Here is a 22986-nt window from a genome sequence, read left to right as displayed (position 1 = left end):
CCTGAGTCAGGCCGTCTAAATCAAACTTCTGTCCTGAGTCAGGCCGTATCAACCAAACTCTTGTCCTGAGTCAAGCCGTCTAAATCAAACTTTTGCCCTGAGTCAAGCCGTCTAAATCAAACTTCTGTCCTGAGTCAGGCCGTCTAAATCAAACTTCTGTCCTGAGTCAGGCCGTATCAACCAAACTCTTGTCCTGAGTCAAGCCGTCTAAATCAAACTTTTGCCCTGAGTCAAGCCGTCTAAATCAAACTTTTGTCCTGAGTCAGGCCGTCTAAATCAAACTTCTGTCCTGAGTCAGGCCGTATCAACCAAACTCTTGTCCTGAGTCAAGCCGTCTAAATCAAACTTTTGTCCTGAGTCAGGCCGTCTAAATCAAACTTCTGTCCTGAGTCAGGCCGTCTAAATCAAACTTCTGTCCTGAGTCAAGCCGTATCAACCAAACTCTTGTCCTGAGTCAGGCCGTCTAAATCAAACTTCTGTCCTGAGTCAGGCCGTATCAACCAAACTCTTGTCCTGAGTCAAGCCGTCTAAATCAAACTTTTGCCCTGAGTCAAGCCGTCTAAATCAAACTTTTGTCCTGAGTCAGGCCGTATCAACCAAACTTTTGTCCTGAGTTAAGCCGTTTATAAACCAAACTTCTGCCATGAGTCAAGCCGTTTATAAACCAAACTTCTGCCATGAGTCAAGCCGTCTAAACCAAATTTCTGTCCTGAGTCAAGCCGTCTAAACCAAACTTTTGTCCTGAGTCAAGCTGTTTAAATCAAACTTCTTTCCCGAGTCAAGCTGTTTAAACCAAACTTTTGTCCAGAGGCAAGCCGTCTAAACAGAATTTGGTCACGAGTCAAGCCGTTTAAACCAAACTTTTCACCTGACAATTACTTTTCAACGGATCAATGTTTGAGAACGAAAGTTCCTAAATGGATGCATCATGACTAGAATAGATTTGTCGCTGTAACTCTCGGACCAGCACTCCATAAGTCAAGGTCACAAAGAGAGGTCAAAACACATCAATGATTGTCATGGTCATCTCAAATGTTTTTACGAAATTTCATTTAAGAGATTTGTCACAAATGGACAGCATGTCGTTTACAACACGAATAACAAGGTCAAGGGTCAAGTCATTGTAATGCCTCTTTGGGTGATTACAACTGAACGTACATTACACTTTCTAGAGGGACTAGACAAGGTGCCGTGTTATATGTATATTTATACTCCACGTTAGTATACACAGTTTCACAAAACAATGACTTAATCTTTTAATTTCTTCGAGTTAAGAAAAACACTTTTACTTCAATCCAAATAATTAATTAAAGAATCAATGAAATTAAATGTCATACTGATGAGAATCGCATCGATGACTTACGTACAAGTAATTATATTTAAGTTTGCAGTTTTATAGGAAACAGTATTAATAATATTCTACATGTATAGCTGATATGCTGTATACAAGTCTGTATTAAATATCACGAAATACGATTTCCTTCTTATGTAAGGATGTCTTCCGAACTATCTGTGCTCGTGTCTTTATGTTTTCTAACTCAGGAATACTCGAGCTGATGTTGAAATGGTCCTTATGTTTTTTGTTCCAATAGAAAATACCAAATTGAAATTAGAAAATTGGGGTCCTAAATGTTGAACGTTATGCTATGAAATCTTGTCTATATGTGCAATAACGAAAGTTAGATGTATGCAAATACATCTTTCTCTGGTCAAATGCCTTACCGGGAGGTTGTGCTCTGTATTGATTTATTTTCATCAGAGAAAACTAAAACTTAAACGAATTAAACATAATTTTATTGAAAACGTAAACAATAAATAATCTATAACAAGCACAAACAACCTGCATTCACCTCATACATAACATCCACTCTACTTGTAAAAGTATTGTTTTAGAAGACAACATGAAGTGTTGTCGCCCCACGGATAGTTGTCGTCCCTTGTTTAATACAAGTTGTCGCCCCTTGTTTGAGACGAGTTGTCGTCCCTTGTTTAAGAGTTAAATGATGGTTGATTCATGTTGACTTTCGTTGACTCCCGATTTAATTCTGATTTCACTTGTTCGAATAACTGGTCCACTCGCTCCTTCGGCACACAGCCTATCCGAAAGTATGAAATCACACCTGAAATATAAATATAGATGGCATTAATTGAATTACGTATAAATATGCAAAGTTAAGAAGTCAATGAAAAGTCATCCTTTAAATCCTTGGGTTTCGAAACACATATATTCTCTGCATAGAAGATAAGTGTATCGAGAGAGAAATTCTGGGATTTCTAACTTCGTCATCACTGAATGATCCTGAATTATGAGGAAAAAATGGTACCGAGTACAAGGCTAGCTTTCTATTGTATTAAACCTATAAGGCATTAACCACAAAGAACTGTATATAACCGCTTACATATGTACTTGGACATTTGTACTTGCAAAAAGAAAATTAAAAACAATTAACCCATTCACCACTAAAGTCACATTTGAGCCTTACCAAATCAAAGACTGAACAAGTCCAGTTTAGATATGTAGGGATGAATGAGTGAAGTTTCGCTGAGGGACTACAGAAAATAGACTGTTACTTACCCTCATCTATCTTGGCACAATTAACTACTGTTGATGCCACTATTTCGTTAGATTCGTCGTCACATACCACCGCGGCCAATTTGTGTCCTACAAAACCAACACAGTACTGTAACTACCTAACAATATATGTAACTATATTCTCAAGTACATGCACGAAGTTTGATTGGTCTCAGGTAAATGAAACTGACCAATCGCTGGGCCGATACTTGTCCTTTGAAGATTACAAAGGAGAGACGCCCGACTGCAAAGCCTATCAATTTTTATTACCGTTACGTGACCGCGAAATTCTTTTGGTGAACATCAAAGGATCGAACTAGTTTTCTTGTCTCATCAACAAGGTGGCGCACACTGAGCCTTCAATTTTGCTATGACATATTCCAGGGGTGCAGAGAGCGAAAGTGAGCGTAACCCCTGGATATCGAGGATGAAGTTGTATATGCTGAAAAACTAACACTTAAAACTGCTGGTGTTCTGTCCGAGTTAAACACTTATTACAGTGTATATAGAAATTCAATGAAAGAAAGAATGGTTTACGTGACTCAAAGACACTGGTTAATAAAGCCAAGGCTCTAAATGTTACACATAATTTACTCAGGCCATTTAGAAATTATACAAAACGTTAGATGTGGCCTGGTGCCGTTAAGTTTAACCATGTGCATTATATATTTCCACCAGCCTGCGATGGTTTCCCTTCACACGGATACAGAGGCGTACTAAAAAGTATTAAAATATAAGGAAAATATTCCTTTAATTGAACATTAAGCAACAGCTTAGGAATGCAAGGATATGGATGAAGTATGGAACACGGCATGTTGAATGCCAAATAGCAATTGCAGTTTTCTCGTTGAACAGCCTTTCCAGATGTTGATCAATTTTTACCTAGCTATACATCATTTTACTGCGTTCGTCTAGTTGCCCGAGGAAAAAACAAAACAGAGAATGCATTTGACTAATTTTCCTTTTTATTATTTGATTTGATGAGTTTCTATAGTACCTGAAGTAGTAAACATTTTATAATTTGATCTAAATAGAACTATCTTTGGGTTTCCACTTTGGGTTTCCAAAAGGAAATCGGCATAGTAAGGTATGTCTGATACACTAATTTGATCTAAATAGGAATCTCTTTTGGTTCCCAGGCGGAAATCGGAATGTTTATGATATTGAGTAATCGTCAAAACTGCCTCTTCTTAATAATCTTTCGCAAACAAGTACTTACCTAGTGTGTCTATGACCGTATCATGATGCAGACTGTCCGGTTCCCCACTTGGATTGGCCGAGGTCAGGGCCACAGGACCGGAAATACTTGTGAGGTAAGATAGCACAGAAGAGTCGGGAACTCGGATGGCCACACTTTCCTTCGTTCCTATGTAATCAACAGCATCACCTACCCCCAGCCTCGCTAACCACTCCCCCTTAGGTACCACACAGGTAATACCCCCGGGATAGCAAACGTCCATGAACCTCCATAGAAGAGCACTGCAGAAATCAATACAGTGCGTACAATTGATTATTATATTGTTTTCGTATACAACAGTCTTTTGAATGAAATCAAATCCTCAGTATCGTGCTACAATGTTAATCTCACCGTAGAACACAAGTTATTAGGATATTTTTTTTAATTAGACTGCCGATTACGTCTTTTTTATTAACATAGGTTCCGTAATCAGCAGTTTCAAATTTAGGTCGAACGAAAAGGCACACAGTACCTGAATGGAGGATTTGCAGCTTTCAACTGTTCAATGTTAGATATACAGAGACAGATAGGTTTTTCTGCTGGCCTCCCTTTGATGTGATAGATGGCGCTGACAGACTTTGGGACCTTGCATGATGAAGCCAGGGCGTACACTGTGTCTGTTGGTACGCCAATCACGTGACCTTCGTCAAGGAGTTGAGCTGCCCTCCAGAGGGCCGAAGCTTTTCGCGAGGGAATCATCTCACAGGGTAACCTCTCCTCCTCCGTCTCTGCTTTAGGCTAAATCAATTAAATTGAAAAAAGTTTTCCTGTACTGTTGGTGTTTTCTACACCGAATTCGTAAAATATTTAACACAACATTGCTGTTATCTGTGTACAATAAACGTACATTATGACTATAAAATGTTCCTTTATGTTATTTGCAAAAGAACAAATAGGACGACGCATGTGAACAAGATATGGAACATCTGAATTAATTGTTTTATTCAAACTTTTTATACAAACTTTTTGTTTGTAAAATGTACCTTTTATATAAAAACCGATTGACTAATGATACCTTTATGACTGGTTCGCCTTTCGGTAGCGCGTCACTGTCAATGACCCCTTTCAGGATACCCGAGAGAGTGCCATACAGTCCAATAATACCTAAACCAAAATAAAACCACAGTATATGATAAATGTTATCATTTTCCCCCCGAACAAACTACAATGATTTAGACTTTTAGATGTTTATACTGTTTTTCCTTGACATAATGGGTGCCATTTACGCTTTATATAGGTTCTCCTTCCCTCATAAAGTAGATGGGTATCAGTTATGTAATCATTCATCTTGACAGAATCTTAGTTTGCCCCGTGTGGACCGAAAACTGACAAGAAGAGCAGGTTTGTGTGGTGCAACAACCCGATTGGATCACACCCTTACCTACAAATAGCGACGTGACGAGACCCATGTACTGACTGTTGACGGCAAACACTTGGAAGACCAGGGCCAGTATGTTTAACTCCACGCTTACACCAAATACCATCCACACCCTGGAAAATGTGGTCGTCATCAGTAAGGCACAGGTGTGTAGGCACATTACACCAATTGCAGCACCTTTTAACTGAGATGCATCGATACCTGTGCACACAGAATAAACTCATACAGAACATTGCGAGCTGACTCTATATATCAGGATAACGAAATGACATTACATTTGTGAGTTTAACAAGTTTGCAATGATGGAGAATGTCAAGAACACAACAATTTAAAACGTAAAAGAGACGTTCTTCTTACCATGCATTACAAACCAACAAAGTACCTTTTCGTTTGATGGTTGTAGTTCGACATACCTTCGAAAAACACCAGAGACCACGTTCCCCAAACCATTGCTAAAACCACCATCATGAACGCCCGAGCTAGACTTCCGGCGGCATATGCTAGGCGTGCGCAGTACAAGTTAATGAGTACCCCGGACACGAGAAGCCAGGGAAGGGCGTTCTGCCCATGCGTGACCTCGGCTGGAGATAAAGCAATAGCTGCCACCATGTTACCAAGGAAAGCTAAGGAGTCCACCACGTTCAAGTCTTTGTCACTGTCCCCCGTGATCGGGGGGGATCCTTCAGTTAAGTCTGTCGGGGATCCTTCAGTTTCATCTGTTTTCTTTCTGCAAAACCATTATTCATCGAGGAATGTTAAGGGATATATGATATACTTTTTTTAATACAAAATTTCAATACAGCAATTTATGTAAACTGTATGTATGGAGTTTGAAACACATGTACTCCGTTATAATTGTTCTGTCAAGGTTGTGTGATTTTTTGGTGTTTTTTTATCATTTGTTTAATACAGTCGGTCTACTCTGTTAAAAAGGATTGAAAGTTGTCTGGCTGCATATCTGGTTGTAACTGAGGAAAACCAATAAAGCATTGTTTAATGTAGTTGGATTAGCGGAGCTCTATTATATGAAATTTACTGTAACAATGTAACGACGAGAATAATGGGCAATAAGCATACTACCCCTTGTACATTATATTTTTTAAGGGTACCCCTCTTCTTACCGAAAGCATCCGAAGGCACATTGAAGTTTCTCGGCAGCTATGATTTCTGGGCCTACATAGACAATGGACTTTTCCGCCAGTGAGTTAAGAAGATGTGCGATGGAGATGTAGATGCTGACAAGTGCAAGAATAGCAGACGACACACCAAACGTGTAGTTACGAACCGACCCCGGGATATGCTCCACGGACAGAATGGCGATGAGTGTGAGAAGGAGATTGTAAAGGAAAACAACGACACTCTGCGTGGTCGAAACTACCAGTATGGCAACAAGGACCAGTACCATACCCCAGGAACCGTAGTAGTTTGTCACAGAGGTCGTGTCGCCTCCGAGGTCAAAGGTCACGAGAAACGCCCCGACTCCTCGACTGATCCAGAAGATGAAATAAACGATGAATTGTACAGAATGGAAGTGATCTCGTCGCAGGAAGGCGTAGTAACTGGATACAATATGACAAAGACTACTGCACATGAAGGCCCCCATGGCGGGCCGGAAATCGGTAAAGTACCCAAGGCTGTGGAAACACAGCACTGCAGCTGGCACTATATTGGCGATGTACCCCAAACCCATCGGCTCAGCGTACTTGGTGTTCTTTTTCGTCTCGTTCTTCTTCTTACCCTTAGCAAAAGTTCGGATTAAGAGGGGGTCAATAGGTGCATTTCCAAACCCCGGTAAAACGTATCTCAGGCTGACGCCCTTGGTTGTCATGACAACGACAGCATATATGGCCGTGAACACAATAAAAAGTTCAAATGCAGCAGCAACCCGTTTAGCCCATAGAAAATATAACCCTGCGGCCTCAAATACCAGAGTTAGTAGCATGGCCGCCAGTACTGGAGGTAGTATATAGTTGACAAACAGGGAACAGACAAAGAGAACCATTGCTACGGCCATGTAGCCTACCAGACCGGACAGAGCAGCGCCATTAAGGTCCGGCATGTCAGTGGTCAGTATGTAGGTGATTCCCTGAAATGACCAAAGGGAGGCGAACACAACAAAAGCTGTCCCAGTTAGGTGGTCGTTTCGTCTGAAGGACAACAGCCCGGCCACCAGTTGCAGAAAACCTCCTACCAGAATTAAATGGACTCCTACAAGATAAAATTGTGTTCTGTTGATAAAAATTTAAATATGACAATACAGTCAAACCTGTCTTATGTGACCTTCCGAGGGAAGTTCAAAATAAGGTCACATAAGACAAATGTTGAACATTTAAATGAATGTAAACACGCTACAATTTCATTTTACAACTTCCGGTTTCGTTTTCAATATCGGAAAAGTCGCCCGAGACGGGTTTTTTTTACACTTTTGGTGTGAAATGTTCTGGTCGTTAGTCGCGTTAGGCATGGAATCGTTGAATACAGGTCAGTTATATAGTAAATATCATTGGGGGGGAGGGGGTATAATTTATGTCGTGTAAGACAGGAAGTAGCTGAATACATGTGGTCGTTGAAACAGGTTTGACTGTAGAAGTTTTTTGTCAACATTATATTAATAATTATGTTAATTATATGTTAGATTTGACAAAAATGCTCCTCAATAAAGTAAACATTGGAAATATATTCAAATAATTAATGTTTCCATTTTAAAATCAATTCAATGTCAGCGCCGTGGGCCTTTTTTTTGGGGGGGGGGGGGGGTTCTGCATAATATACTCTATTTCATTTGTATGTAATTAGAAATAATATTTTTATAATTGGTAAAATTAAAAAATGTCGACTAAGCTATTTTCTGTAGGGTAGTTATAAAACACGTGCAATCATTTTTGATGGCATCATGAATATTTTCAATTTAATATCATAGTCAATTAGTAACCGATTCGAAGAAATAATTGGTTTTTTAACGAAACGGGATCACTGATTAGCCTCTAACACACACACACACACACACATACACGCAAACACACACGCACACGAAACAAAAATAAAAAATCTCATTATTTACTCTTCCCTCTATCAACAAAACAGTTTAGTCATCCTATTTCTAAGATAATACAATGTTTATAAATTGATTAAAGCAAATCTACATAATTTAAAAAATATATATCAATTAACATTAGATGAGTAATATTCTTACATTTCTCCTTCTTTTAATTTACTTCATTTATTTAGTCTTTTATTTTAACTAATGAATCTAAACGATTAACAGACTGAAAGTCGTTGCTCCTTAATAATAAAAATCGGGACATGATGTCGACTAAATACCCCAGTTAAGTAGGTTTATATCAACTTGGCACTTAAATCTATATCTGTGCTGTACGATAGACAGTCAGGTATGTGATACCTGTTGGGGTTAAATCAATGTTTACACACGTGTACTGAAACCTGTCGGGGTCATGCAGGCTGGGGAATCCCCACCTATACCAATCTCTGCCAGTCAACCAGGACGGACCTCTGGCTTTGGTTTTTTTGCACCTATCATTCATCGATTGGAGTGATATTGTTAATCGTAGACAGGTATGTGTGTGTGTGTCTAACGGTAGTGTTACTACGTACCAGACAGCAGGTCAAGAAACTGATGTCAAGACATTTTAATGAATGATAGTATTTACTACCTAGAAGGTTATCAACAGTTTTATACGACATTTGCTACAGTGTATTCTACAGTAATATATTACATAATTAAAACGCAGACTTTGTGTATTCCTTAGATATTAACAACGTTCTCATTATGTTTCACACGCACACCTTTACCGCTTTTTTCTCGAGGAAAGGAAATAATGAATAAGTGCCTGTTAGTATTACCGAAAATCGCTAAAAATTGTTTTAAACAAATTGTACAGTAATATCATAACGTACAATATTATCTTATAACCTTATATGTAATATGAGATTTACCTAATGTACATTATAATCTATTCTACCAGATTGGCGATGTAACGACCCCTTTTATTGGCTTATATGCGCGTGCAAGTATTATTTTCCAAGAAAAGAAACGTGTACGCGCAACGCTGACTGGTCTTTAACGAATAATCTTTGACGTGAAAAGGGAGCATTCAAATACACATACAACATGACCACTGGCTGTAACGGCACAACATGGCCACTGGCTGTAACGGCACAACATGACCACTGGCTGTAACGTCACAACATGACCACTGGCTGTAACGTCACAACATGACCACTGGCTATAACGTCACAATATGACCACTGGCTGTAACGTCACAACATGACCACTAGCTGTAACGGCACAACATGGCCACCGGCTGTAACGGCACAACATGACCACTGGCTGTAACGTCACAACACGACCACCGGCTGTAACGTCACAACATGGCCACTGGCTGTAACGTCACAATATGACCACTGGCTGTAACGTCACAACATGACCACCGGCTGTAACGGCACAACATGGCCACTGGCTGTAACGGCACAACATGACCACTGGCTGTAACGTCACAACACGACCACTGGCTGTAACGTCACAACATGACCACTGGCTATAACGTCACAATATGACCACTGGCTGTAACGTCACAACATGACCACTAGCTGTAACGGCACAACATGGCCACCGGCTGTAACGGCACAACATGACCACTGGCTGTAACGTCACAACACGACCACCGGCTGTAACGTCACAACATGGCCACTGGCTGTAACGTCACAATATGACCACTGGCTGTAACGTCACAACATGACCACCGGCTGTAACGGCACAACATGGCCACTGGCTGTAACGGCACAACATGGCCACTGGCTGTAACGGCGCAACATGACCACTGGCTGTAACGTCACAACATGACCACTAGCTGTAACGGCACAACATGACCACCGGCTGTAACGTCACAACATGGCCACTGGTTGTAACGGCACAACATGGCCACTGGCTGTAACGGCGCAACATGACCACTGGCTGTAACGTCACAACACGCCCACTGGCTGTAACGTCACAACATGACCACTAGCTGTAACGGCACAACATGACCACCGGCTGTAACGTCACAACATGACCACTGGTTGTAACGGCACAACATGGCCACTGGCTGTAACGTCACAACATGACCACTGGTTGTAACGGCACAACATGGCCACTCGCTGTAACGGCACAACATGACCACTGGCTGTAACGTCACAACATGACCACTATGACAGTGGTTAGTTGGTGAAATAGAAGCGAGGCATCACATTATAAAGGTTTGGGTGTAGAAAAGAACTATTGAATTTTTGAAAAATTAGATAGTCTAGGTCTTGTTGCTTTGAAATGGACACGAAAGCACATTCAATAACACTTTCATTTGGTAGAATAGATATAACATGTTTGTATATTACAAGGGAATATAACTGTCATAATGACTGCCTCAGACTCTCTGGCCGATTGAACATTCGTTTATATTTATTTTTCTAATATTTTCTGTCCCTCATTATATAATTATGTATATGTTGAAGTCGGAAATACTCATAAATTCATATCGAATATATTGGAACAAGAACCTAGGCAGTGCTTTCTATACCATACAATATATATACTGTACATTACTACGAAAGTGTTAATTCAGAAATTTTCCATCTCATTCCTCGTTAGCGATACACATTCCAAAACTGAATTTATGGGATATCTATTCAAACAAGTTTAACACTTACCTGCTATAATGAGAGTGAGTTTCGTATGCTCTCCTTCCACCATGTTACCGATAGCTACTATTAGAGCGGCCATGATGTTGGCCATGAGCCCCAGGGCCCCGGGCTCGCTGTAGAGAACGGACGCGAAGGGAAGACCGCGTCCACTCGTTCGAGATCCCTCCATTTCATTTACCGTAACCATACTACTTTAACAGGCGGATTGTCAATATGATTAAACTTATGTCTTTGTCCGCTTATATATCACTAAATGCGGATTTACTTTCATTGCCGTTTGTTTTATCTATTGTTCCATCAATGAATAAACATGTGTGATGCTTCGCTTACAAAAAGGGGCGTTCCCTAATGCCGCCCACCGCCTACCGCCCCACGCGCCGTCACGATATAGTTACCCGGATACTCGGAAACATTGATGAATTAAACATACCCGGAGCTACTCTTCAAGCTCCGCCTTAATCTATATTAAACCAATGTATAACGCATTGAGACATAAGACTAGTCAGAGTGTACCTTCGTAAAGCAGGAAGAGAATTTTGTCGTACATGTATACATTCTTGGAAACCATGCTGTACTTTATTTTAAAACATGACGCTCTACATATGTGAATGACGTATTTCGTTAGATGTTCGTTGCTATAAAAGTGTGACCAATACCATCACAAACACACTCAAGTTAGACGCAATCAAGTCTTTTGTCAACACACTGCAGTTACATATTCCATCAAGGACGTAAACAAAATGGCCGGCATTCACGTGGATGCGGCTGCAGCTGCTGGGTTCTTGCTTGTAAGTCTCCTCTTCGCTCTCACCAGTGTCAACACTATCACAGCGAAGCAATCCGAGGCTATTATTGACAACATTCCGTACGGGAGTACATTGGTGGCCTTATCATTGGCAATCCTACTTACCGGTAAGTTTTTATTTATCATTCTATGCATAATTATTTAAAATTCAGGCAATTGGTTTGATATAGTTGTATTATACTATTGATGAAAACATACGTCTTCATTTGTCGTCATTTGAACTGACCTTTATTTTCCAACCAATATATTTCAATCACTTTTGTTGGCCCAGTAAAAACCCAGGTATGCCGCATTTGATATTGGCGAATGATTTTTGTAATCGATAGTTTATGAGAATATTGGTAGTACATATGTATTACCAATGTCAGAATTTATGCTGCAAGATACTATATTTATGTATTTCGGAAGGAGTTTGGAAACAAAAAAGATATCAGAAAGTTGATTTTAATGGTTGTATGAGTATTTCTCATAATACGATTCTATTGTTTGTAACACAATTTGTATTTAATGATAATAGAAACATTTTGAAACTGATTTCTAACTCAGAAAAAAGTCATACACGCTAATCTATTATTTTGATTAAGAGGCCAGGCCGTCTAAAGGATATCATTGAATTAGTGTTAAAGATATGATTTCCATGATTGGAGCACCTGAATGAACGAGCAGGCAGAGAGATTAGGTGGACGTTGAGTGGGATAGAATCTTCGTAAAATTTCTATAATGCAGAGAAGATCTATATAAAACGCATAAACCCTACTACATAGCAGTACACCTACTCAGCTGATGTTAAGTGTCCTTCAAATTCTAGCCTTATGTAATTTGCCTTTTTTAGGTATGACGTCACCCTTTCCGCACAAACAGTTGCTTCAGTCCGTCGTTCTTTGCCTGGCAGTACTCTGGTCAAGCGTTGGGGTTAATCACATATGGACAGAGGTCAATTACTCTCAGAATCTATCCTCAGAGTATTACGTATCTTCTCATGAGGCCTTGTTTCCGGGTTATGGCGGCCTAATGTTGGTATTTCTCGTTTTCCTTGGTACATCTCTAACTAATAGGGACTTCCGGTCATGCGCAGCAATCTCAGTTATATGTTTGGTCCTGTTTACATTTGAAATAATCAATATGTTTGTTAGTGTACAAGGAACCGGAGTTCTCCATGTTTTATTAACGTTGATTTTTCTTTATTTCTGTCTCTCAAATATTTCGACGCATTACAAACGCTCAAATACAATATCCCCTGATGATGCTAAACTCAAATCAAAACCGCAAAAAAATGCCGTTTTTAAGGATCATTTAGTTATGATGTATGCTCTAAATGTTGTCTGTTTTACAATTTTTGCTAGTCACGTAATCAATATCATTTCTGATACGCGCTTTTCATTTCCATGGTTGCTAACCTCCGGTATCTTCCAAGTTGTCGTCGGTATTGCGTCCTTAAGAAAATCGGATCCAAACAGTTCTGGTAATGTTGTAATTTTCGGATTATTTTGGATCGGCGTGGGATCTAGTTTAATGGTAGAAAATTATTTATGGAAAGAGATGAATTTCATTGTTCCTACTTCAGCTGTACTTGCTCTGATTTTTTGTCTAGTTTCAATAGTTGAAATTAAAGTGGAGTTGTTTAGGTCCCTGTACTTCGTGATGATGGCGATGTTCACCATATCTTTGGGTGTGGATGGGTTACAGGGGGTATTTGTAGGGGTGATGGGATGGGTAGGAATGGTTCTCTCACTCTATGGTTTAGTAGCCACTACTACACGTTTGGCTGAACTGGAAATAACATTTCCATTGGGTAATAACATCATGGAAAAAGAGAAAGTCAAACATTTATTTTCAGTTTTTCAAAACTTAGGAAAGACAAGAAAAACAGAAGACATTTGGTCAGATTCTAATAAGCTCTCAGGAGACATCATGCTAGGTTATTCAAAATATGTCGACTCTCAATGTGTGGGATTCGCAGCAAATGCTGTGGCTGCGTTTTCTCTGATATGGATACCGTCGGGGTCGGATCCGTTGATCCTGCCGTGGACCGTAGGTTTTGGGGGTCTGATTCAGTTTGCTGTTGGTTTTGTTAGTTTCTCCAGGGGGCTGACATTTGAAAGCTGTTCTTTTCTTCTCTATGCTAGCTTCTGGTCAATCTGGGGGTCTGTTCGAGCTCTATCGGTTATTGAAGGGGCAGAGGGACCCCCTTTAGTGGTCGGACTGGTTGGTTTCCTGGTAATTGGAGTGCTTTTTCTTGGTCTGTCTACCACTGTTAGTAAAATATGGATGATGACTTCCTCGGTCTTTTGTCTTCTTGTTGTCGCGTTCATGCTGCATGGTCTTAACGCAAGTAACTATGGCGGGTTTGAGATTGCAGTTGCTATAGCCTATGTCTTGATCTGTACATATGGAGTTTTGTCAACAACATTGAGGAACGTATGGGGGAGGGATATTCTTCCGGAAGGCAAACCCATCCTCCAAGTCAGCAAGCTGTACTCGGATCGCTCCCAGGCGGTGTTTATGGATCCTAGACGGGCGACCGGGGTAAAACAAGCAGCTGGTACGTTAACCGACACAGAAGTAATATTGAGGCAAAGCATTCTCTCTAAACGATTTATGAACATCTCATCACAATTTCCTTTAAGGTCTATAATTTTATATTAAATTATACTAAAACTAATATGATATCGAATTTCTTATTCATAGAAATCCTGAAAGACGGTGGTACATGCGGGATACCTTCTGACACCGTGTACGTGTTTGTAGCGGCGTGTAACCAGCCACAGGCAGTAGAGGTGAGGTCAGAGTTCAGTGTTATCGGCCACAGGCAGTAGATATGAGGTCAAAGTTCAGTGTAACCAACCACAGGCAGGAGAGGTGAGGTAAAAGTTCAGTGTAACCAGCCACAGGCAATAGAGGTGAGGTCAAAGTTCAGTGTAACCAGCCACAGGCAGTAGATGTAAGGTCAAAGTTCAGTGTAACCAGTCACAGGCATTGGAGATAAGGTCAAAGTTCAGTGTAACCAGCCACAGGCAGTAGAGGTAAGGTCAAAGTTCAGTGTAACCAGCCACAGGCAGTAGATGTAAGGTCAAAGTTCAGTGTAACCAACAAGGTCAAGGTTCAATGAATCTAGTCACAGGTAGTGGAGGTAAGGTCAAGGCTCAATTTAGCCAACCAAAGATAGTGGAAGTAAGGTCAAGGTTCAATATAACTAGTCACAGGTTGTGGAGGTATGGTCAAGGCTCAATGTAACTAGTCACAGGTAGTGGAGGTAAGGTCAAGGTTCAATGTATCTAGTCACAGGTAGTGAAGGTAAGGTCAAGGCTCATTTTAACCAAACAAAGATATCGGAAGTAAGGTCAAGATTCAATGTAACCAGTCACAGGTAGTGGAGGTATGGTCAAGGCTCAATGTCACCAACCACAGATATTGGAGGTAAGGTCAAGGATTGATGTAACCGACCACAGATAGTGAAGATAAGGTCAAAGTTCAGTGTAACAAGCCTCAGGCAGTGGGGTGATGTCAAGGTCAGTGTAACCAGCAACAAGCAGTGGAGATAAGATCAAAGGTCATTGTAATCAGCCACAGGCAGTGGTGGTAAGGTCAAAATTCAATGTATCTAGTCACAGGTAGTGAAGGTAAGGTTAAGGTTCAATGTATCTAGTCACAGGTAGTAAAGGTAAGGTCAAGGTTCAATGTATCTAGTCACAGGTAATGAAGGTAAGGTCAAGGCTCATTTTAACCATACAAAGATATTGGAAGTAAGGTCAAGGTTCAATGTAACCAGTCACAGGTTGTGGAGGTATGGTCAGGGCTCAATGTCACCAACCACAGATATTGGAGGTAAGGTCAAGGATTGATGTAACCAGTCACAGATAGTAAAGATATGGTCAAGGCTCAATGTAACCAACCACAGATAGTGAAGATAAGGTCAAAGTTCAGTGTAACACGCCTCAGGCAGTGGATGTGATGTCAAGGTCAGTGTAACCAGCTACAGGGAGTAGAGGTGAGATCAAGTTCAGTATAACGAGCGACAGGCAGTGGAGATGAGGTCAAAGATCATTGTAAGAAGCCACAGGCATTGGAGATTAGGTGAAAATTCATTATATCCAGTCATAGGCAGTGGAGGTAAGGTCAATATTCAATGTAACCAATCAAAGGTAGCAAAGGTAAACTCAGAGTTCAACGTAACCAGTCACAGGCAGTAAAGGTCAAATCAAAGTTCAGTATAACCAGCAATAGATAGTAGAGGTAAGGTCAATGTTCAATGTATCTAGTCACAGGTAGTGGAAGTAAGGTCAAGGCTCATTGAAACCAACCACAGATATTGGAGGTAAGGTCAAGGATTAATGTAACCAACCACAGATAGTGAAGACAAGGTCAAAGTTCAATGTAACAAGCCTCAGGCAGTAGAGGTGATGTCAAGGTCAGTGTAACCAGCAACAGGCAGTGGAGATAAAATCAAAGGTCATTGTAATCAGCCCAGGCAGTGGTGGTTAAGTCAAAATTCACTGAAAACAGCAACAGGCAATGCAGAGAAGGTCAAATTTCAGTGTAACCAGCCAAACGCAGTAAAGTCCAGGTTAAAATTTAGTGTAACGAGCAACAAGCAGTGGAGGTAAGGTCAAAATTCAGTGTAACCATCTACAGGCATTGCAGTTGAGGTATACGTTCAGTGTAGCCAGACAGGCAGTAGAGGTGAGGTCAAAGTTCAGGGTAACCAGCCACAGGCAGTAAATGTAAGGTCAAAGTTCCGTCTAGCCATTAACAGGTAGTAGAGGTAAGGTCAAAAGTCAATGTTACCTGTCACAGGTAGTGGAGGTTAGGTCAAGGCTCCGCGTAACCAGTCACATAGAGTTGAGGTAAGGTCAAGGTTCAATGTTACCAACCACAGGTAGTAAAAGTAAGGTCAAAGTTCAATGTAACCAGTCACTGGTAGTGGACATAAGATTAAAGTTCAATGTAACCAACCACATATACTGGACGTAATGTCAAGGCTCAGTGTAAGCAGTCACATGTAGTGGAGATAAAGGCAAAGTTCAATGTAACCAATCACAGGCACTGATGTAAGGTCAAAGTTCAATGTAATCAGTCACAGGCACTGATGTAAGGTCGAAGTTCAATGTAACCAACCACATATACTGGACGTAATGTCAAGGCTCAGTGTAACCAGTCACAGGTAGTGGAGATAAAGGCAAAGTTCAATGTAACCAGTCACAGGCACTGATGTAAGGTCAAAGTTCAATGTAATCAGTCACAGGCAGTAGAAATAATGTCAAAGTTAGTATTACCATCCGCAGGCAGTGGAGGTAAAGTAAAGGATCAATGTAACCAACCACAGGTCCTGGGGGTAAGGTCAAAGTTCAACGTAAAAAGTCACAGGTAGTGGATATAAGGTCAAAGTTTAATGTAACCAGTCACAGGTAGTGGAGATAATGCCAAATTCAATGTAATCAGTAACAGGTAGTAGAGGTAAAGGAAAGGATCAATGTAACCAACCACAGATCCTGGAGGTAAGGTCAAGGTTCAGTGTAAGCAGTTTTAAGTAGTGGAGGTAAGGTCAAAGTTCAATGTTACCGGTCACAGGCAGTGGAGGTAAGATCGAAGTTCAATATAACCAGTCACAGGTAGTAGAGGTAAGGTCAAGGCTCAATGTAACTAACTACAGGTAGCGGAGGTAAGGTGAAGTGTCAGCTTAACCAGTCACATGTAGAGGAGGTAAGGTCCAAGGTCAATGTAACCAGTCACATGCAGTTTAGTTACGGTCAAAGTTCAATGTAACCAACCACAGGAAGTATAGGTAAGGTAAAGGATCAATGTAACCAACCATAAAAAGTGTAAGTAATGTCAATGCTCAATGAAACCAACCACAGATCCTGGAGGTAAGGTCGAAGTTCGATGTAAGCAGTCACAGGTAGTGGATATAAGGTCAAAATCAAATGTTACATTCACATGTAGTGGAGGTAAGGTCAAGGCTGGATGTAACAAGTCACAGGTAGTAGAGGTAAGGTCAAGGTTTAATGTAACCAACAACAGATAGCGGAAGTAAGGTCAAGGCTCAATGTTAGCAACCACAGATAGGGGAGGTCAGGTCAAAGGTAAATGTAAACAGTCACAGGTAGTGGGGATAAGGTCAAAGTTCAATGTAAACAGTCACAGGTAGTGGAGATAAGGTCAAAGTTCAATGTAACCAGTCACATGTAGTGGAGTTAAGGTCAAAGCTCAATGTAATCAGTCAAGGGTAGTAGAGTTAAGGTCAAAATTAAATGTCATTATTCTTAAGCACTGGAAGTAATGTCTAAGTTCAATGTTATTAGTCACAGGTTACAAAGAATAAGGCCAAAATGCAATGTAACGACCATAGAAAGTGGAGGTAAGGTCAAAGTTCAATGTAATCAGTCACAAGCAGGGAAAGTACGGTCAAAGTTCAATGTAATCAGTCACATATAGTTGGGTCAGGTCACAGGAATTGAGATCAAAGTTCAACGTAGATATCCATAGGCAGTTGATTTAGAGTAAGATATTAATATATCTAGTCGCAGGCCGTGCAGAACTCGAGTGCAATGTTCACTGTCACATGAAGTGGAGCTAACGAAAATAATTGTCAATGCTTCAACGTGTATTTTATTCTTCATTATGTGGTTGTTAAAATTAAATCTAAAGTGATTATTGTACACGTATTTGCCTTACAAATGATTTCACAAGACAAACATCATGATAAATCAGTTTTAGTTTGGCAGATTCAAGCTGCGTTCTTAAATNTGCGTTTTTAAATTTTTTTTTTTTTTTTTTTTTTTTCAATATTTGTGAAACAAGTATTGAAACCAAGACCAAACTAAATTTCTGTCGGAAAATATGTAAAAATTTAATTGCATCACAGACTGTTGAGCCCGACATCAAGTTACAGTAAAACCATCTCGAGCAGTAGGCGTAACACATATTGACGTTACTTGTGATGTTTATATAAAACAAAAGAACTTAACACCGCGGACAACATCGATGCATTATATCACTATAGAGTGTACATGTTTTTTCCTACAATCTTACTGGCTGCCGGTCGTTTAGAACACATACCATATTTGAACGATTGCGTTCGGAACAAACATGTTCAAGTGTCCTGTGAAAAGTATTTGGATTTTAAATTTAAAAAATGCTTATGCTGCTTCTTAAGTCGAGTCTAGTTTAATCAATATCATATGTGGTTATGCTATTTCATCTTGTTCATAACGGAACCCGTAGGGAATTTCCAAGGTTCGAGAATGTTCGTCCTTTTTATTATAAGGGTGACTGTTGGACATTGGTATTATGTCAGCGATCCTCAATACTAAAAAGTGTACATCGGTGATCAAGGGTAGTTATAAATCTGTAAAGTAGGTATATATCTTACGATATAGGCGTGGCTCAATCTTCACCATTTGCTAGGGGACAAATTCAATGACATCATCAAATATCTTTCTCATCACATCTATTATTGATGGTATTTTTTTATTAGATGTTGATTGACCATACCCTAAGGGACAACAGACCATACAATCGGAAGTAGGGTGAAACTGAAATTCTGTTTAAAAACCTTTTCGTTGTTAGTTTGAAATTTGAAGTAACACTCAAGGTACGAAATATTGTCAACAAGAAAAGGGATAATGAATATTTTAGAAACAAACGTAAATGTAAGAAATAAAAAGTGAAGTCTTCCCTTAAAACTGTTTGTCTATAAAAAGCAGCAGTTTTAATTGAATTTAAAGAATATCCCAAACAGGGACTTTTGTGTACCATCTGTCTATTATACAGCTTATGATATATATTATGTTATATATTTAGCTTACGATTTAACGTAGCGAGGGCGATACATGCTATATGTTATAAAGAGCTTACAGTGGAACTTACGTAAGGGTAATGTTATGTTATAAAGAGCTTACAGTGGTCCTTACGTAAGGGTAATGTTATGTTATAAAGAGCTTATAGTGGTCCTTACGTAAGGGTAATGTTATGTTATAAAAAGCTTATAGTGGTCCTTACGTAAGGGTAATTTTATGTTATAAAGAGCTTACAGTGGTCCTTACGTAAGGGTAATGTTATGTTATAAAGAGATTACAGTGGTCCTTACGTAAGGGTACTGTTATGTTATAAAGAGCTAACAGTGGTCCTTACGTAAGGGTAATGTTATGTGATAAAGATCTTATAGTGGTCCTTACGTAAGGGTAATGTTATGTTATAAAGAGCTTACAATGGTCCTTACGTAAGGGTAATGTTATGTTATAAAGAGCTTATAGTGGTCCTTACGTAAGGGTAATTTTATGTTATAAAGATCTTACGGTGGTCCTTACGTAAGGGTAATGTTATGTTATAAAGAGCTTACAGTGGTCCTTACGTAAGGGTAATGTTATGTTATATAGATCTTACAGTGATCCTTACGTAAGAGTAATGTTATGTTGTACAGAGCTTACAGTGGTCCTTACGTAAAGGAAATGTTATGTTATAAAGAGCTTATAGTGGATCTTACGTAAGGGTAATGTTTTGTTATAAAGAGCTTACAGTGGTCCTTACGTAATGGTAATGTTATGTTATAAAGATCTTACAGTGGTCCTTACGGAAGGGTAATGTTTTGTTATAAAGAGCTTACAGCGGTCCTTACGTAAGGGTAATGTTATGTTATATAGATCTTACAGTGATCCTTACGTAAGAGTAATGTTATGTTGTACAGAGCTTACAGTGGTCCTTACGTTAGGGTATTGTTATGTTATAAAGATCTTACAGTGCAACTTACATAAGGGTAATGTTATGTGATAAAGATCTTATAGTGGTCCTTACGTAAGGGTAATGTTATGTTATAAAGATCTTACAGTGGAACTTACATAAGGGTAATGTTATATTATAAAGATCTTACAGTGGTCCTTACGTAAGGGTAATGTTATGTTATAAAGATATTACAGTGGAACTTACATAAGGGTAATGTTATGTTATAAAGAGCTTACAGTGGTCCTTACGTATGGGTAATGTTATGTTATAAAGAGCTTACAATATCTTTTACATAAGGGTAATGTTTTGTTATGAAAAGCTACAGTGGAACTTACATAAGGGTAATGTTTTGTTATGAAAAGCTTACAACCCCTTTTACATAAGGGTAATGTTTTGTTATAAAGAGCTTACAACCCCTTTTACATAAGGGAAATGTTTTGTTATGAAGAGCTCACAATATTTATTACATGAGGGTAATGTTTTTATTGTCAGGAGCTTACAGTATTTATTGTGTGACTGCAAAGACTGTAAAATTATTAAAATATTGTTGTAACGGTTATACATGCTATGTTATAGAGAGCTTACAACTCCAAGAAAGACGCCGAGGATCGCCCTATGTCGGTGTGGATCTCTAACATAAAACAGATAGAGAAGGCGCGCGCCGAGCTGGGGGATGTCTGCTGGAACTTCATGCAGGAAGTGTGGCCCTCAAATATCAGTTTGGTACTCAAGAAAGGTAAGTAATTGTTCTTTCTTACCGGACCTTCTCTCTATTTTGTGCTAAGGTATCAGTAAGGTATGCAAGCAAGTTTTATTGAAACGTATATCAATTCTAATTATGTCTGTATTCTTGTAAAAGACCAGGGGCTTGTTTTTTATGCGGAACAACGGCCGGTTTGTCTGATTTTAAATGTAACATTTTCGAGTATAAAGCCAGGCGGACATGCAAATGTACAAGGCTTTGTGAAGCTCACCTGAACGCAGTATCATATCACTAGGTCCGACCATATTTCATAAACGAACATCTCTGGTCCAACCGTTTGGATCGAGATGAACGAAAGCGGCCTAGATTTTTCTATTAGTATTTACGTTGTCTGTAATAAATATGTTTGGCGCTCTTTTACAGTTGTTATAGACATCTTGTTGTAATCATACACATCTTTATTTTGTTCATATCAGGTGAGTGGGTCAAGTTATTGGGACTAGGAGATTCGGAGAGACTAATAGGCAAACCGGACAGTATAGCAATACGAATTCCGGATAATACTATCGTGTGTCACCTCATTGATCAGACGGGTCCAATAGCCGTGACGTCAGCAAATCCCACTGGAGAAGCGGATACTACCCATCATCTGCATGTCCTAGCCAGACTGGGGGTAAAACATGTAGGTCATTAAATATACCTTGTCATCGAGTCGTCTATTATGTACCTTCATTGAACATGTACATATTCGTGAATTACCTTATTACTTTAAGTTATAGAAATAACCCACCTAATACATTGAACAGTACACGATGGAAGCGATTTCGAGAATCAGTGGATTTTAATCATTTTTTTTTTTTTACCTTCTAGTGTGACGGGATTCTTGCGGACGGGCCATCGCCCGAAAATGCTGCTTCCACTGTTGTCGACTGCCGGAAAGTGGAAGAGGGGAAGATCGGGTTCTTCCGCATAGGTCTGACTCCGAAGTCAATAGTGGAGGAGATGTTCAATAAAGCCCGAAGTAAAAAATGTACATGTAGCTCGCAGGACAACATAAGTGACAGCGGTACATCCTCAATCGGCCTTGACAACCCTGGTTTTGACGAGTCTGACCTCAACCAGGAAAGCGATGTCCAGGCATTTGTACAAAGTCCCGCACTGGTGCATTCAGCGAAAACCATAGGGGGCAAACTAAATGTTAGTGAAAGTCACACAAACCCAATATATGTCGATACGAAATAAAATGTTCAAAACGTCTGTAGAAATAATATGACACTTATGTATGCAACATATATTAACGGTATTACAGATTCCTTTTTTTGTGTAACAGACATTTCGGGTAACTCTATCAGGCTGAGAGTGAAGAGTGTAGAGAACGCGGTGTATATTTCACTGATGATGTTTGTACCAATTGTTCATTTCATTCATATTGATATTGATATATATGTGTGAAGGAATACCTGTTGATCCTGACTTTACCGAGACGATTATCAAGGATTTGTTGTTCATTTGCAAATAATTAAAAAAAAACCACTTTTAAATGTGTTCCTTTTTATGTTTTTCAAATAATCATCCTTAACGACATGGGTCATTTTATTACACTATAAAACTAACACAGTAAGAAAACCACATTTTGGAAGAATAAAAATTTTGTTAAAGTTTTGATTAATTTGGAAAAATGTGCAAATATACTTATTTAGTAATAATTTAATCTTGCTTGTAACAAGCATTTTCATTGGCTTAAAAATTTATATTATCAGCCCAAAACGTAAAATAAATTACGTCGCCGTTTGTAACGTCGCTTTTGTTTGGCTGATACAGCAGCGCAATATTTTTTGAGAGAAAAGAGTCCATCAATAAAAGTGGATTTCCACAGGGA

At 39.5% G+C, this 22986-nt stretch overlaps 2 protein-coding genes across 2 annotated transcripts; one reads left to right on the top strand and one right to left on the bottom strand.

Annotated features, from left to right (window-relative positions):
* Nucleotides 1-10: 10 nt before the first annotated feature.
* LOC110456034 lies at nucleotides 11-11162 on the bottom strand. The gene is made up of 9 exons (XM_021506557.1): nucleotides 10888-11162; nucleotides 6309-7395; nucleotides 5601-5914; nucleotides 5191-5388; nucleotides 4825-4913; nucleotides 4282-4547; nucleotides 3792-4051; nucleotides 2576-2662; nucleotides 11-2120 (listed from the first exon to the last, which is right to left on the bottom strand). Exons 1-9 carry the CDS (start codon nucleotides 11066-11068, stop codon nucleotides 1990-1992), a joined length of 2613 nt encoding a protein of 870 aa, XP_021362232.1. The 5' UTR covers nucleotides 11069-11162; the 3' UTR covers nucleotides 11-1989.
* Nucleotides 11163-11450: 288 nt separating this feature from the next.
* On the top strand, nucleotides 11451-22636 carry LOC110456033. Its single transcript, XM_021506556.1, has 6 exons — nucleotides 11451-11793; nucleotides 12519-14228; nucleotides 14375-14463; nucleotides 20981-21140; nucleotides 21584-21789; nucleotides 21978-22636. The coding sequence occupies exons 1-6, from the start codon at nucleotides 11622-11624 to the stop codon at nucleotides 22347-22349; spliced, it is 2709 nt and encodes a 902-aa protein (XP_021362231.1). The 5' UTR covers nucleotides 11451-11621; the 3' UTR covers nucleotides 22350-22636.
* The last annotated feature ends 350 nt before the right edge of the window (nucleotides 22637-22986 follow it).

This window comes from Mizuhopecten yessoensis, unplaced genomic scaffold (assembly GCF_002113885.1).
Source record: "Mizuhopecten yessoensis strain PY_sf001 unplaced genomic scaffold, ASM211388v2 scaffold8469, whole genome shotgun sequence".
NCBI classification, from domain to species: domain Eukaryota; kingdom Metazoa; phylum Mollusca; class Bivalvia; order Pectinida; family Pectinidae; genus Mizuhopecten; species Mizuhopecten yessoensis.
This window is presented reverse-complemented; position numbering and strand designations above follow the sequence as displayed.

Bases quoted from the DNA above. Each gene is read 5' to 3' on its own strand.
- LOC110456034 (XM_021506557.1), bottom strand. From the start codon at position 11,068: ATGGTTACGGTAAATGAAATGGAGGGATCTCGAACGAGTGGACGCGGT. The intron at 5,389-5,600 runs GTATGTCGAACT...CTGTGTGCACAG, and splicing joins GTCTCTGGTGTTTTTCGAAG to GTATCGATGCATCTCAGTTA. The intron at 2,663-3,791 runs GTAAGTACTTGT...TTGGTTTTGTAG, and splicing joins TACGGTCATAGACACACTAG to GACACAAATTGGCCGCGGTG.
- LOC110456033 (XM_021506556.1), top strand. From the start codon at position 11,622: ATGGCCGGCATTCACGTGGATGCGGCTGCAGCTGCTGGGTTCTTGCTT. The intron at 14,464-20,980 runs GTGAGGTCAGAG...GCTATGTTATAG, and splicing joins ACCAGCCACAGGCAGTAGAG to AGAGCTTACAACTCCAAGAA. The intron at 21,790-21,977 runs GTAGGTCATTAA...TTTACCTTCTAG, and splicing joins CCAGACTGGGGGTAAAACAT to TGTGACGGGATTCTTGCGGA.